This window comes from Mus musculus, chromosome 11 (genome assembly GCF_000001635.26).
Source record: "Mus musculus strain C57BL/6J chromosome 11, GRCm38.p6 C57BL/6J".
NCBI classification, from domain to species: domain Eukaryota; kingdom Metazoa; phylum Chordata; class Mammalia; order Rodentia; family Muridae; genus Mus; species Mus musculus.
The window spans coordinates 114,996,721-115,012,821 of record NC_000077.6 but is presented as its reverse complement, the minus strand read 5'-3'; the positions used below and the strand labels follow the sequence as shown (position 1 = coordinate 115,012,821).

Here is a 16,101-nt window from a genome sequence, read left to right as displayed (position 1 = left end):
GGCTACACAGATAAACCCTGTATCAAAGATTAATTAATTAATTAATTAATTAACTAATAAAGTAAGTTCCTGATGGTGCCTGGAAATCGAGCTCCTTAATTCCTAGGGAAAGAACTTTAGGCCATACCCAGAGCCAAACTATTTATAGGAAGACTGAACCATGTTCTCTTGAATATTTTGCTCCAGAAATTTCAACTACAATAATGACGACGACCGCCACAGTTCTGCCATCCACAGTTGTGCCATCCACAGTTCTGCCATGCACAGTTGTGCCATCCACAGTTCTGACATCCACAGTTCTGACATCCACAGTTCTGCCATCCACAGTTCTGACATCCACAGTTCTGCCATCCACAGTTCTGACATCCACAGTTCTGCCATCCACAGTTCGGACATCCACAGTTCTGCCATCCACAGTTCTGCCATCCACAGTTCGGACATCCACAGTTCGGACATCCACAACACCAACCATGGAGAGCATTGGCACAGAGAACATTGGCCAGGTGACTCAGAACACTCTCTTCATCTGGTAAGCAGAGCTGCACCCTGGGAGCTCCTTCCCACTGGGCTGACCCTGCGACCTCTTCCCTGGGAGGGGCTCCAGATAGAACACAAAATGCCCAGGAATCCTGGGATTCAGGAAAACCAATCTAAGTGTATCCCAAGTGTTACTTAACATGGCTATATTCTTTTACCTGAATACCAAATTAGCCTGTCCATATGGTCATTTTATTTGCTAACCTCAGTCCCTGTCCTGTAGAAACACTAGGGCTGGCAGATTCTCCTGAAAGCCTGAGGTGGGCTCCCAGTCCTTTCACATTTTAGTACACCAAGGCTCCCCTTCTAAGCCTCAGCTGCAGGAAGGTAAAGTCCTCACCTGAGTGACAGGAGAGACTGAGCACAGCTTTTGTGTCTCCACTGTGTGTGCCCCAGTGGGCAGGACAGAGGGCCACAGTTGGGTCTCCACTGAAAAGAAGAGATCTCTCTCCCATCAGCTTCAGGTTTCAGCCTATAATTAAATCTCCTTGTTCCTATCCAACTATGCCAAGAGACAATGTGGGGTGGGGGTGGGGAGTTTCAATAGTGCCGGGGAGGAGTGGGAAACTGAGGACTGTGGTGTGCCTGGATGATGCCTGTCATTCTCAAAGGTGTCCAGAGGATTTCCCAGCACTGTAGAGCTACCTTGGCCTAATTTCATCATGGCCTGTTGGGGTCAAGACTTCAGGTCAAGGACACAGATAAACCACAAGCTAAGTTAAGGCATAAGCCACCTCTCTATTTCTCCCTCAGAATTGTTCTTCGGGTCTCTTCCAGTCCTCTGTTCTTTCTACTGTGTTCTTTCTGCTCCATGAATCTTAAGTAAGACAAACATGTTTCAAAGCCTCCCACCTCATAGGCTTTCTCATGGATTTTTTTTTTTAAATTCTTTCTCTGCTAGGGCATTGGAAGTGTTTTTATTGCTTGTTTTGTAAGTGGATGAAAACTTAGTTATCAAGTGACAGAGGGTTCCAGGTTCCAGAAATGTAGAGTCCAGGAGAGTGTGAAACAGGGAGAGACCTCAGTCCTTGGAAACATTTTGGGACACTGGATGTCATGGTCTGCCAAGTGTCAGATCTCGTATCTTTCAGGAACATGCTGGGCTAGCTGTGACTCACAGACTATCTGCAGTTGTAGATGTTTCCTTCCCATGAGCTGAGGATGGCCTCCTGTTGTGCCCAAGGAGAAGCCAAGGATGGCCCAAGGAGTGAGATGGAGACCTGGGCAGGGAAGACAGGATGACAGGGAGGTGGGGAATGGTGCTTAATACAGTCAGGTCCTCATGGTGCCTCAGGGTATAATAAAGGGACACAAAGAGCTGCAACAGCAGTGTCCATTCACTGACAGAGTATAGCAGCCATCACCCATTTCTAGATGGAGTGAGCCCCAAGCCTCCTAACACACGGGAGGGTACAGATGAGGTGGGCGGTGTCATTCTGGTGAAGAATGTAGCAGAAGCCAAGGTCAAAGACCGGCTAGCAGTGATGCCTTCAGCCTGGCAGGAATGGAAAGTAGATGAAGAGGATTTCTGGGAGTCTAGACAAACTAAGAGGATGGTGGTCAAAGGGAAAGGAGTGATATTGGGGGGAGCTTATCCTGCAGGCAGCATGACCAGCCATGCACTTGCATGGAGACAGACCTAATGGAATCCCAGCCTTGACCTTATCTGGCCCTTGAAGGCTGGGATATGGGTACCAGGAAGGCTGAGCCCTCTATGCCAGGTGGTGGCTTACTCCTGCCTCCTTTGTTTCCTGCCGGTCCCTGTTGAGCAGCATCTCCTTCTTGCTGATGGTCTTTGTGGTGGTTCCCCTCCTCCTGAGCAGGCTCTGTGCTGTACACTGGGTGAACAGGCCTCAGAGACATTATGGGGAAGTTGAAATTGGCCTGGTGGAAACCCATAGATCTGATGCCCAGGATGAAGAGAAACACTTCCCAGGAGATGAAAAATAATCTCTCTCCCTCTCCCTCCCCTCTCTCCCTATCCCTCTCCTTCCCCCCTCTCCCTCTCCCTCTCCCTCCCCCTTCTTCTCCCTCTCTCTCCCCCCTCTTTCTCCCTCTCCCTCTCCCTCTCCCTCTCCCTCTCTGTCTCCCTCCCCCTTCATCTCCCTCTCTCTCCCCCCTCTGTCTCTGCCTCTGTTTCTCTCTCTCTGTCTCCCTCTCTCTGTGTACACCTTGTCGGGATAGATGTGTATGTAGAAGACATCTTCAGGTATCATTCCATTATTATTTGAGACAAGGTTTCTCACTGACCTTCACCTTTGCCAAGTTGGTCAGGGAACTCCAGGGATCTACCTGCCTCCACCCCCCATCCTGCCATTACAAGCACACACAACTGCACTCACTTAAAAACAAACAAACAAACAAACACTGTAGCTTGTAGGGATTGAACTCATGTCCATTTTCCTTGTAAGAAAGGCAAGCTCTTTACCAGCCAAGCCCTCTTCCTAGGCTGGCAAAGACTCATTCTATTAAGGAACAACTGGGCAGGAGCACCATGGCTCTGAAGTGCCATGGGCCCAGGCTCAGACTAATCCCACTCCTGTAGCATGGGCTGCTGAGTTCTGGAATCCATTCATGTCCGCCTCTCTCAGAACATCCCACAGTACCTACTTGGGCCTACCTTCCACTGATGGCATCCAGGGAAGTAGAAAAAGGCAAAAAAATATCATGTTTCTTCCTAGCTTCCCATTTCCTTAGAGGACACATGCCAATACAATTCTGTGGGCCACCAAGCAGGTGACTGACCAAATAGGTGGGAAATGAGGCCTCACCAAATGGCAAAATAATTTGCCATTGTCTCACTGGATATCTGTCCCTTACAGATGGGACACACCCTACTTTCTTTTTTGTCAATGCAACTCAGTGACTAAGCCCACTGCAAGCAAAGATGGAGCAGTTGACCTAGGCTTTGTACCACCTGCTCAGGTCCCCAAGTAGTAGCTTAGTCTTGGTCCCTGAAGTCTAGATTCTCTGCCCAGTGAGACCAAATTGGGACCTATGCTGCAGGAAGCAGCTGCCCTCTCAGAAGTCAGGAACCCACATCACACCACGACCCCTCCAGGAACAGTCTCTGCACCGGGCCATTCCATTCTCTCCCTTTCACTCAGACACATCTATTGACTGTCTAAGTATTTAGACGCCCCCTCCACATGCATGCTCCAAAATAAGAAAGATCCGAACTAAATTCCACAGAGGAAGTCGAGGGGCTCAAAGGTAAACGCTCAGGGGGAAAACAGTTGTTCTCAGCCCACCGGCCACAGCCATGCTGAGTTCTGCACCATGACACAGTCTCTCCTCCAGTGGGGCTCTGACACCCACAGCCAACCTCACACCTAACAGGGGTGTACTCCCACTCTGTGTGAGAAGAGTCCCCAGGTTAGCATCTTCTCCTTGATGACGTGTGTTGGGCTCTAGTGAGTCTGCCTCTGTAGAGCATGGTTCTCATTTGCTTCAGGGGTGTAGCTGCCAGTCAGATGCCCATGTTCCTACCCATGCTCAGACAAACAATCCCAGTGAAGCTCAGTGGGGGACACACACACACACACACACACACACACACCATGTAATCAGGAGAGGGGCTCATTAGAGCCTGTAGGCCAGGCAGTGATGGAGATTGCCAACACTCAGGAGGCAGGTGGATTTCTGAGTTCAAGGCCAGCCTGGTTTACAGAGTGACTACATAGAGAAACCCTGTCTTGGGGGAAAAGAAGAAAAAGAAAGGAAGGAAATAAAAAGAAGCAAGCAAGCAAGGAAGGAGGAAGGAAGGAAGGAAGGAAGGAAGGAAGGAAGAGACAGCAAGGGAGACAAGGGACAATAATAGCAATGAAAATGACCAAAATTCATTATATATACCTGTGATGCTATATACAAATTTTTAAATAATGAAATAAAAATTGAAAGGGGAGAGCGTTTTCTCTCTGTGCAGCCTGACCTTCTTCTTTCTGGGATGTGTAATGGTGCACACACACACACTCACACATGCACACGCACACACACACGCACACCTACAGATGGCATGGCACAGGTGTGAAAGTCAGGGAACAATTTTATAAAGTCAGTTGTCTCCTTCAACCCTTACTTGGGTTCCAGGGGTAGAAGGGGAGGGGTTAGGTTTCTGTCTACTCAAGGAGTCATCCCGCTGCTGACTTATTTTTCTAGATTCCCCCTCTACCTTTTGTTAATTTCCTCAGCTTCTTCCTAATTTTGACCCTTAAGATAAAGTGGGTCAGGTCTCAGAAAGATGCCAACTGAATAGTTGGTGCCAAGTGTGGGGAGGAGCAAAGGATGGAAGCCGAGATTCTGTAGGGGGAAGTGAGGGAGGGAAGCTGAGATTCTAGAGGAGGAAGGGAAGAGTAGAAGCAGAGATTCTGCAGCTGACCTGGACCTGAGCATCACTGGATGCCTGAGATGGTAGCCATGAGAGTCCCAGGGGACCATGGGATAAGCTTTTTTTGTAATTAATTTTTGTATATTTGGGTGCTTTGCCTGCTTGTTTGACTGTGTGCTGTATGTGAGGCTGGTGCTCACAGAGGCCCAAAGAAGCCATAGAAAGGGAGATACAGATGCTTGTGAGCTGCTCAATAAATGTTGGGACCAAAACGGGTCCTAAGGAAAAGCATCAGGGTCCTAACTGCTGCACCATCTCTCCAGTTCCTGGAGTGTTTCCCAAAAATATTCATCATCATCACCATCACCATCACCATCACCATCATCATCATCATGTTAAAGTTGTGTGTACCTGTATGTGGGTATGTGCATAAGAGTGCAAGTGTCCCTGTTGTGCAACAATGGGTGCCAATTCTAGGTTGCATGCCACCTGGGGTGGATGCTAAGAACTGACCTCAGGTCCTCTGCAAGGACAGAACCTATTCTTTTTATCTATAATATTTTTTTGCTTATTTCATGTGTATATGTCTTGTGTCTGCATGCATGTCTGTGTAGCATGTACATGCCTAGTGCCCCACAGAGAGAAGAAGAAGGCATTGGTTTCCCTGGCAGTTGAGCTAAGACAGCTGTGAGAACCAATGTAGGTACAGGAAATTGAACCCAGGCCCTCTGGAAGAACAACCACTGAACAACAGAGACGGTTCTCATGCCCCTGGAATGGTTTTTGATGGAGCAGATATTCTCCATCATATATCCAAATTGGTCACAGGAGTTGGTAGTGAAAGAGGCATGGACCAGATTAACCATTCTTTCCAACCCCATTCAGAAGTATATGAAATCTCTACATAATTCAACAAATATTCATTAAGAGCCTACTGAGTGCCAAGCCCTGGTATAAACATAGGGTAGAATGTCTGCCCTAATGAAGCTTATGTTCTGTCACAAGGACATAAAATACTAGCGAATTGCAATAAGGTCAATGGAGGAGCCAAATCAGGGACGAGTGATGTAGGGTGATCCTGGAAGTCATCTCTGGGGACATTGCTTTTCGTTTGGGACCTTCGGGGGAAAAGCAGGTGCCGTAGAATAGCCTGTGAAGAACCTCCTTAACACCTATGAAACGAGGCAGGCAGTGGAGGTGCACACCTTCAATCCTAGCACTCAGGAGGCAGAGGCAGGTGGATCTCTGAGTCTGAGGTCAGCCTGGTCTACAGAGCAAGTTTCAGTCTAGGCAGAGGTGCAGGGTAAGACTTCAGTTGTCAGTCTGCATTTCTGCCTTGCTGATAGTGTTGTAGGAACACTATCCAATGTGTCATGCAGGGGAGGCAAAACATTGGGGAGTTAGGCTGTCTTTCTTCCTTGCTGTTGGGGTGCAGGGCCACGAACACGCCACTCAGGGAAGACTAAACACAGTCTAGGCCAGGAGACGGACCCTGTGTTTCTCTGGGTGAAAAAGGACAGAGGCTCGGAGGGATGCTGTGTTTCTCAAACTCCTGTGCACCCAGACACCACTGGGAACCAAAGGAGTTGAGAACATATCCTCTTGTGTGTCCAGATGCTACTAGGGACCAAAAGGATTTGGGGATGTGAGTCCGTGGTCCCCACGCTGAGCCTGGGACATGGGGAGTTGGGATCCTGCTTAGCTCTGGGTGAGTGTTATTAGTATCAGGGGCTTCTACCAGAGACTGTGACTTGGCCCTTTACGATGAAGGCCTCACCCCTCAGCTGTCTTTGATGAAGGAGATGGTCTTTGCTTATCCAAACTGTTTTATTCATGGTAGATGTGAATACATGTGTCTTACTCAGGGTGAACCGGAGATTAAATACCTTTTGCAGGAAGGGATGCCCAGGAAGGGAAGCTCATTGGCTAGACACTCTGGGCCTATCTACATTCCTCATTATCATGGAGACCTCTAGGTTTTGTTTGGTTTGGTTTGGTGTTCAGAGACAGGGTTTCTCTGTGTAGCCCTGGCTGTCCTGGAACTCACTCTGTAGACTAGGCTGGCCTCAAACTCAGAAATCTGCCTGCCACTGCCTTCCAAGTGCTGGGATTCAAGGTGTGTTCCACCACTGACTGGCGACCTCTAGATTTTTATGCTATGTGACTGGTTGTTACATTCGGTTGTGGGGTGTCGGGGTCACATGATCCAGGACAGGAAACTGGTCAGGAGCTGGTTGGAACTCCTGCTGTTCCCAATTATGAGATTTATCAGGGATTTGAACTGCTACAACCTTACCAGTTCTTCTTTCTGGTGGCACTGTCCACTGCCCCACACTGTCTCTAAACACTAAAACCAAAATTAAATTTTAAAAGGACTATATAATGAGAAATTAGTGCTTGCATTTTTGAGGCTAAACAAGGTTAGCAGTAAAGAGGATCCTGGGGGAGGGACCAAGATGCAGGCTGAAGCTGGATCGTGAGGTAAAGTCTGAGTCGTTCACAGATAGGGAGAAGCCAAGGGGTGAGATAAGCTGGTCTGTCTGGCCCATTCACCAGTCCATCAGTCTGTCCTAGTCTGCTGTTTTTTGATGCTGTGGTAAAACACTGACCAAAGCCACCTTGCTGGGAGGAAAGGTCTTGTTTGGCTGGCGCTTCCAGGGCACAGTCCAGTTTGCAGAAGTGTGTAGGAGCTCAGCAGAAAGCTGGAGGCAGGAACTGAAGCAGAGGCCATGGAGGGCGCTGCTCACTGGCTTGCTCAGCCTGCCTTCTTATGCAACAGAGAACCACAAGGCCAGGGATGGCATCTCATCCATCTATCAATTAACAATCAAGAAAATATCCTCACCACTGTGCCCACCATGTCCAACTGATGGGGAAGATGTTCAGTAAAACTTCTTTCTCCCAGCATTCTCTACTTTGTACCAAGTTGGCAAAACGTACCAGTACACACCAACCTATCTGTTAACCTGTCAGGACACTGATGCTCTGTTCCTCTGTTTATTATTTTTCTTTTCCTCTGTTTCTTTGTTTGTTTTTATAGGGTTTTGTCGTTGTTTGTTTTGTTTTGTTTTCAAGACAGAGAGTCTTTGTGTATCCTTGGCCATCCTGGAACTCACTCCATAGACCAGGCTGGATTCAAACCCACAAAGATCCACCTGCCCCTGCTTCCTCAGTGTAGGGATTAAAAGCATGCACCAGCTTTCCTCCTGTTTTTCCAGAGACCGTGTATCAGTTATATTTCTCATCACTGTGATAAGTAATGAGACAAAGGCAGCTTAAGAGGGAAAGGTTTATCTAGGCTCACAGTTTCAAGGCATTTAACCCACCATGGTGGAAAGGCGCGGTGGTGGGAGTGAGGTGGCTGCTTACATTGTGTCCACAAGTAGAAAGCAGAACGGGATGAACACTGGTGTTGAGTTCCTCCCTCCCTTCCCTCTGTTTATCCAGTCTGCCATCCAGCCCAGAGGAGGCCTCTGCCACCACCACTACCACCTCTCCCTGAGAGGGACCTGCCTCCCTCCTGCTCCTTGGAGAGGCCCTGATAGCAGCAGAAGACCCTGAGGACATACAAGGAGGTGCCACAGGTCCGGAGAAGCCCTACGAGGCACCTCCCACATGTGTCTGTACTGGTGGAGTTGCAGTGATCAGCACTTGGTGTGTCTACAAACTTCCTCTTCTGACATCTGAAGGTTCTTCCTCTTTGGGCTTCTTGCTTCTCACTGCAGGGTAGAGCTAGGCAAGAGGCATGAGCAGACCATTGTCTTCTCGGTTTCCTCTTTCCCCACAGCAATTGCATGTGTTTCTGTGGCTCTGTTTGTTTCTGTGGCCTGACATGTGTGGGTGAGTGTGAATCGGCCCCACTCATGGGGAAAGCGCTTGCAGTCCACTACCTACCTCTCTCTGACTCTTGCAGTAATGACCATCTTACATGTGCAGGCGAAGTCAGCTCTTGGGAGCTCACAGGAGAGCAAGACAGCAGAAGCCTGGAATCACAGCTTTGTACAGTATGGACCTCAGCAGACTTTTGCTGGACACAAAAGTAAGTTGCTAATTTTCCTGTCTCTGAAGCACGCTTTCAAATATATAGTCCTAGTTACTACAGCTATCATGAGCAAGGCACTAAGACCACCCAAAATGTGAGCCCTGCTTGAAGAGAACCTTGGGTTAGTGGACACACACACACTGCTTCCAGCTTTGTTCTGCTGCTCACTCTGAGAGGAGGGGAAACATTGAAACAAACTCCTTCCCAGAGCATCAGGATAGACACCTGCTTTGTCCATTTCCAAGTCCTGATTTCCAGTGTGTCCTTCCAGGCAGCTGTAACCTCAGTCAGTCTCCAGGGCACCATGTTGAATTTGCCAGAACCAAAGCCTCTGAGAGTCTCACCAAGCATTAGATGGCTGTAGGCATAGACGTGCTGGTTCTGAATATCCCACCCACTTACTGTATTAGGACACATTGAGAGCTCATTGGATACTGTGGTGGTTTGATAAGAATGACCTCCCACCCCTACACCCCCCAACCCTGCTCATTTATTCGAATGCTTCGTCACCAGGGAGTGGACAGGGTTTGAAGGAGGAGGAGGTGTGGCTTTTGGGGAAGAAGTGCATTACTCTGGGTGGGCTTAGAGGTTTAAAAAGCTCACACGCATCTCTCATCTGTCATCTTTCTTCTCTCCCTTCTTTCTCACCTCTCTCTGCCTTTCTCTCTCTACCTGAAAATCAGCATGTCACTCTCTGCTATGTCTCCAGCTCCAGACCTGCCATGTTTGCCACCATGCTGACCATGATAACAATGGACTCAGCCTCTGAGACTGCTACACCAGCCCTGGCTAAATGCTTTCTCTTATACTAGCTGCTGTGGTCATGGTGTCTCCTCGCAGCAAGAGAACAGTGAGTAGACACAGATAGCAAGCATGACCATGTCTTAGAGTCCCATAATGAATGCACAAAGCACTTTCTGAGCTCTTGTTGATCTGATATTCTGTAGAGCATAAAGAAACAGTGGACATGGAAAAATGCAGGCAGATACCCTGATGGTCAGTCAGTGAGAGCCAAGAAAATGATACAGTGAGAGAACATCTGTATTCTGTGTTAGTAGGGAGAACATCTGCATTCTGTGTCAATGGGGATTGGAGTGAGTGACATAAGACTGGATACCCAGAGGAGAGTCTAAACCCAGGGAATCTTAAGGGCAAAAGGTCTCCCCCAAATGTCACCACAGCCTGCAGATATTGCTGTAGATCAGAGGGGTGTAGGTACCTCTATGGTCAGGCAGGTCACCAGGCTCTTGGATTCCGTCTTTTCCATCTTCTCCAACATGAAAGGGAAGGGGATGGCCAGCACTGGGAAACTGAGTCATCAGAAAGGAGTGATCTGAGGTCATTCTTTCATTCTACCACACAACACCTACTCGAAATCATGCCCATGTCTAGGTATGGGGCCCAGAGACTCAAGAAGACAGAGCTGCCATGCATGATGGCTCCCATCTAGGCCTGGCACTCAAGGGATGGGAGATTTCTCTGAGTTCAAGGTTAGCTTCAGCTAAATACTGCATTCAAGCCCAGGTTGGGCTGCAGTGTGAGATACTGTCTCAAATAATCAGGGCTGTGGATGCATCTTAGTCAGCAGAGAGCTTGTCTGGCATGCGTAGAGCCCTGGGTTCAGCATGGATGGGCTGTGGTGACAAACACCTTACACTGCTGGACTCAGGAGATGGAGGTAGGAGAATCAGTTCAAGGTCCTCCTTGGCTACATAGAGGCCATCCTGGGCTAGATATGCTGCCACAGACAAACAGCACCCCAAACAGAATAAGACGGAAGAAAAGAAAGCTGTGACCTACAGCTCTGTACTCTTTTGGAGGATACAGCACTCAGATAAACTCTCATTAAGGGATAGGGTCACAGCATGACCTTGATCAGTAGTGTAAACCTGGAAACAGTTCTAGGGACGCCATGGACAAATAGTGCCCTATAATCTGCATTTTGAAGGAGATGGTTCCTCTGTGGTCACAGAGCTAGAGCAACAGAAGGGAAGCTTTTCAATCCACTCAGGAAGTGTGTGTCGCAGAGGGTGGACAACCTGACCGGAAATGGAAATGCCCCTCCAGGGCTCTGGCAGGAGCAGGGAAGCCCTCGGGTAAGGGCTAGGTGACAGATGGCACCCTCAATCCACAGCAGTGGTTGTCCCCACTTATTCTGTGTGGTAGGAACCAAAGCCTCTAAGGCCTGGAGTATTAACAGAGCCCTTCCTGCTACTGTTCATCTGGAGCCTCACGTAAGAGCACGAGACCAGGAAGCAGAGGACAGAAAGGAGAACTAGGCAAGAGAACATTCTACTGTCTAGACTGAGACAGATCCTTCTCCACTCTTGGCCCTGATGTGGGCACAGGTGACAGCGGAGCTGAAGAAATGATTCCCAGAGTAATAAGATTGTGGCTGCCTTCAGCTCTGTTCCTCTCTCAGGTCCCAGGTGAGCATGAGCAGATGTGTAGGGTGTAAGCTTTGAAAGGAGAACTCCTGCTGTAAGTCTGACAGGAGGGGAGAGGGATGGGGAGGGGGAGAGGGAGAAGGGGGGGAAGGGGAGGGGGAGAGAGTGAGGGAGAGGCCAGCACAGGCAGAAGGGTCTAGAGAGAATCAGGAGGGTAGGGCTGGGGTTGGGTGGGGCCCAGGACCATCAGCATCTGCTCCCCAGGTACTGCCAGGTTTCTGTGCACAATACAGTCATGTCTACCACACCTGAGGCAGATTCAGGACAACTGGGAGGGTCACCTGTGACAGTCAGTGCCATAATCACATAATCTCTATTTATTTTATAATCTCTCTATGACCTCAGTCCTGACTCCTGCTCTGACAAAGCCTGTCTCCTTTCTCACTCTTTCCTAGAGACCAGAGGGTTTTTAAGAACTGACCAAAGGGAGGACTTACTCCCATCCAGCTGTCAGGGTGCAGAATTGAAGTTACTCTTTTCCAGGCTGTGTCCCACTGCATGGCCCCAGCACTATCACAGGCGCTGTTGGGGAATCGCTCAGTGTGTCATGTCAATACGAGGAGAAATTCAAGACTAAGGACAAATTCTGGTGCAGAGGGTCACTGAAGGTACTCTGTAAAGATATTGTCAAGACCAGCAGCTCAGAAGAAGTTAGGAATGGCCGAGTGACCATCAGGGACCATCCAGACAACCTCACCTTCACAGTGACCTATGAGAGCCTCACCCTGGAGGATGCAGACACCTACATGTGTGCGGTGGATATATCACTTTTTGATGGCTCCTTGGGGTTCGATAAGTACTTCAAGATTGAGTTGTCTGTGGTTCCAAGTGAGGACCCAGGTAAGTCCCCATAATGAGCATTGTAGCATCAAGACAGCTGAAAGTGGCAGGAATTTCTGGAGGAGGAATTCAGCTCAGAGCCTGGGAGTACATTATGTGTGATGAGGGGCAGATAGGGACAGAGCAACAGCCAGGGAGGCATCCTGGAGTAACTGCTTCTTGTAAGGGGGAAGGTGCTGGTCTGTCAGGGGACATGGGGAAGAGAGAGCAGAGTGTGGCCAGGGGACAGAGATCTGTATCCTGTGGGAGTGAACCATGGAAACCAGAGTTCATGGGTGTTCTGGGTGCTGAGCAGAGGTCAATAGGGGACAGATGGTGACAGTGCTTTGTTCAAAGAGAGCTTTCACTGGTGACATGCCAGCTTTGCAGTTAGCTGTCTCTGGCAGCCTATGACTGAGGCTGAAGGGGAGCAGACCTGGTGTGTGGTTTTGCCTCAGGAGGGTTGGGGTGGCAGCTCTGTCGTGTGTGCAAATGATCAGCTGATTTAGGAGGATCCCCCGACCTGATCCTTCCTTTGGTGCAAAATCAGCTCAAAACCAACCCATTGGCTGCTGATCAGGGTGGTGTATGCCTGAGATCTTAGCACTCAGGAGGTGGAGGCAGGAAGATCACAAGTTCAGGACAACCAGGGCTATAAACTCCCTATCAAGACCCTGTCTCAAAAAGTAAAAGAAAGAAAAGGAAGGAATGAAGGGAAGGAGGAAGGAAGGGGGAGGGGAGGGAGAAAGGGAGAGAAAAAAGAGGGAGGGAGGGAAGGAGGGAAGGAGGGAAGGGGGGAAGGAGGGAGGAAGACAAGAAGAAAAGGAAAAGGAGGAAAAAGGGGAAGGAGTAAAGTAGGAAGGGAGGGAAGGAGGGAGGGAGGAAGGAAGAGAAGGAGGAACAACAACAACAAAAAAAAAACCAGAGTGCACTCTCCCAGGTCTCTGGCCCTGACTCCATTCTCCATACATGAATGGTACCCCAGCTCATCATCTCCCCTCTCTCAAATGTGGCTCTGACCTGGGACAGAGTGCACACTTCCCTTCTGGGTACCAGCTTCATCACACAATTTGGAGCCTAGGGGCTTTTAGCATGGTGCTTTTCAGTGCCCTGAGGAACCCACTCACCTCCTCCAAGCTCCTCTGTGTCCCCTTTCCCAGGAACCATTTACTGCTGGAAGAAACTCAGAGAATCCCTCCAAGGTTCCCCTTCTGTGAACAGATGGTCAAGCAGGATGGAAGATAGGCTTTCAGTGTCTTTGCTCCCAAATATTCTCCATGTCTGCAGTTTTTTCTCCCCAAATGGAGCCTCCTCCATTCTTAGAAGCCAATCCAGTATATCTCTTTAAGGGATGGGTTGGTGAAGGGAGCTGAAGGAAGAGGCCAAACCTCACTCTTAAGTCCAATTTCTTCTTCTTCTCCTTCTCCTTCTCCTTCTCCTTCTCCTTCTCCTTCTCCTTCTCCTTCTCCTTCTCCTTCTCCTTCTCCTTCTCCTTCTCCTTCTCCTTCTCCTTCTCCTTCTCCTTCTCCTTCTCCTTCTCCTCCTCCTCCTCCTCCTCCTCCTCCTCCTCCTCCTCCTCCTCCTCTTTTTCCTCCTCCTCCTCCTCTTCTTCCTCTTCCTCTTCTTCAACACCATCACCATCATTTGAGAGAGAATATCGTGTAGCTCAGGTTAACCATCTCTCTGTGTACTTAGGATTCACCTTGGAATGCCTGATCCTCCTGTCTCTGCCTCGCCAGCACTGAGATTGCATGTATTTATATGTTTCCCTGCAACCTCCTCTGTGGGTTCGTACTGAAGAGTGAGAACTACAAACCCACTGACATCACTGCTCTGCAGTAGAGGCCACTCTCCACAGGCCCTGCCACATTTGCCTTTCTAGAACTTTCTTTCTGCTCATTCCTCAGAGAAGATGTCCCAGTGGAAATTCTGGCTGACACTGGGAATGAGTGTGCCAGGCAGACATGGAGTCCCACTATCCTGTTTGTCCCCAGAAGGATGGCAGACAAGGAGGCAAGAGATATGGCAGAGGCTGGATAGGACCTGGCACTCACTAAGATCTTGTCACAGACACCTACAATCTCCTCTCTAAGAAGACTTCCAACATGTTTGCAAGTGCCACTGCTCACCATGATATGGGCTAGGAAGAAAATCCCTGACCAGGCCTTAGTGTGGCCATGTGGCTTATAGGCTGTCAGACAGCTGTCCTCATGCCCCTAGGGACCTGAGTGAAGCAGAGTGATAGAGGCTTCAGTGGGTAGCAGACAATGTGGAGGTTGCAGAAACTGTCTTGTGTTTCTATCCTTTGTTCCAGTCACAGGTTCGAGCCTTGAGAGTGGTAGAGATATCCTGGAATCCCCCACATCCTCAGTTGGGCACACTCATCCCAGTGTGACCACAGATGACACAATTCCTGCTCCCTGCCCTCAGCCTCGGTGAGGAACCAACATCCCTGAGACCTTTGGGCTGGGAAGGAGGGGTCATAGTGAGAGAGCAGAGGCAGAAGGGTTTGTATCTCTCTCCTGTACACCCCTCCTGCATTTCCCAATCATAGGCTGACCTGGGAGGGGTTTGTGAGAGCCAGTTTCTGATCTACAGATAGGGATACAGCAATGCCACTCAGATACAGACCCGCTGGGCTGGAGATAGCTTACTGCCCAGGAGATGCTACCCAAACACATTCAGATTCTGGAGAAATGGCTCTATGGAGATGGGTCTGCTGTTGAAGTACATCTGAGTTTGAGTCACATCATCTACACGAAAAGTCAGCATGGCAGCACCTACTTGAAATACCAGAGCTGCTGAGGTAGAGACAGGAGGATGCCTGTGACTCACTGACTAGCCAGCCTACTTGGTAAGCCGCAGGCTAGTGAGAGATTGTGTTACAAACAACATAGATGAGATAGATGGGCCAGGTGTGGTGGCTCACACCTTGAATCTCAGCTCTTGGGAGGCAGAGGCAGACCAAGCTCTAGGAGTTTAGGACCATCCTGGTCTACATAGTGAGTTCCATTCTAGTCACAGCTACATAGTGAGATCTATATCAGAACAAACAAAGTGGTGACCCTTGAGGAATGACCAAGGTTATCCTCTGATCTCCACATTCATGCACATGCATGTGCACCTGCATACACACACACATGAGCACACACACAATTAACTATGTAAAATAATTAAGCCACTGGGTGTGATGGCACAAGCCAGATGAATCTCTATGAGTTCAAGGCCCTGTTGGTTTGCATAATGAGTTCCAGGACAGCTAGGGCTACATAATATTAATAAATAAATAAATAAATAAATAAATAAATAATGCCACCCTGGAGAAAGTTGGAGGGGTCTAGTAGGAAGAGAATTGGGTGTGGGTTGGGGAGGCTGTTCCTACCTGGTTAGAGGGTATAGGGGGAGAAGCCCGTGGGCTTGGTCAGGCCTTACAGGTTAAGGCTACCTCTTGGGCTCTGTATTAATCACACTGGTCATTCAGGCAGTCCTTGTCCTTGTCCTTGTCCTTGCATATATCTCTGTGGACACAGACCTGGATACGGGACAGTCACATAGCACAGGGCATTATTGTCACCTTCTGGGAAGTGAGCTTATTGTGACTCTGTCCCTTACAGGTCTCTTCGGAGCAGCCTCTACTTCTGGGTCCTGGTGTCTCTGAAGTTGTTCCTGTTCCTGAGCATGCTTGGTGCTGTCCTCTGGGTGAACAGGCCTCAGAGGTGCTCTGGGGGAAGCAGCTCTCGGCCCTGTTATGAGAACCAGTGAAGTCTGTTGACATCAAGGCCCTGTCCCTAAACACAGCTCCTCTGGTGGCTGAGGACAGCCAGTAAATACATATTTCTTGAGAATGCTCTGAGACTTTTAGAAGATTCTCTGTGGTGTATCAAACACATAAATGAATTTACCAAATAAATACCTATATATTTAAATGA

The 16,101-nt window shown here is 49.0% G+C and overlaps 3 protein-coding genes across 6 annotated transcripts in view; all 3 read left to right on the top strand.

The window, feature by feature from the left end:
• Positions 1 to 2,502, top strand: part of Cd300ld2 (CD300 molecule like family member D2) — a 6,516-nt gene extending 4,014 nt beyond the window's left edge. Inside the window, exons 3-5 of the mRNA XM_030246471.1 lie at positions 187 to 251; positions 641 to 654; positions 2,259 to 2,502. Of these exons, the coding sequence (XP_030102331.1) occupies positions 187 to 251; positions 641 to 654; positions 2,259 to 2,487 (308 nt within the window). The 3' untranslated portion in view covers positions 2,488 to 2,502. The remainder of the gene's footprint in view (positions 1 to 186; positions 252 to 640; positions 655 to 2,258) is intronic.
• Cd300ld4 (CD300 molecule like family member D4) overlaps positions 1 to 8,871 on the top strand; it is a 23,120-nt gene extending 14,249 nt beyond the window's left edge. The window contains exons 4-6 of one of the 3 annotated variants that reach the window (XM_017314198.2): positions 290 to 503; positions 8,312 to 8,448; positions 8,801 to 8,871. In XM_017314198.2, coding sequence (XP_017169687.1) covers positions 290 to 503; positions 8,312 to 8,425 — 328 coding nt within the window. In that variant the 3' untranslated portion in view covers positions 8,426 to 8,448; positions 8,801 to 8,871. Of the gene's footprint in view, positions 1 to 289; positions 530 to 8,311; positions 8,519 to 8,800 lie in introns of those variants that run through there. The other 2 variants (XM_017314197.2, XM_017314199.2) reach the window with 2 other exon arrangements.
• On the top strand, positions 8,561 to 16,101 carry Cd300c2 (CD300C molecule 2). Of its 2 annotated transcripts, XM_030245551.1 has the most exons (5): positions 8,561 to 8,704; positions 8,778 to 8,903; positions 11,837 to 12,193; positions 14,487 to 14,607; positions 15,787 to 16,101. In XM_030245551.1, the coding sequence occupies exons 1-5, from the start codon at positions 8,659 to 8,661 to the stop codon at positions 15,932 to 15,934; spliced, it is 798 nt and encodes a 265-aa protein (XP_030101411.1). In that variant the 5' UTR covers positions 8,561 to 8,658; the 3' UTR covers positions 15,935 to 16,101. The 2 variants fall into 2 exon arrangements, with proteins under 2 accessions (XP_030101411.1, NP_598919.1); NM_134158.1 differs by lacking the exons at positions 8,561 to 8,704; positions 8,778 to 8,903 and adding an exon at positions 10,942 to 11,335 and having other exon boundaries at positions 15,787 to 16,053.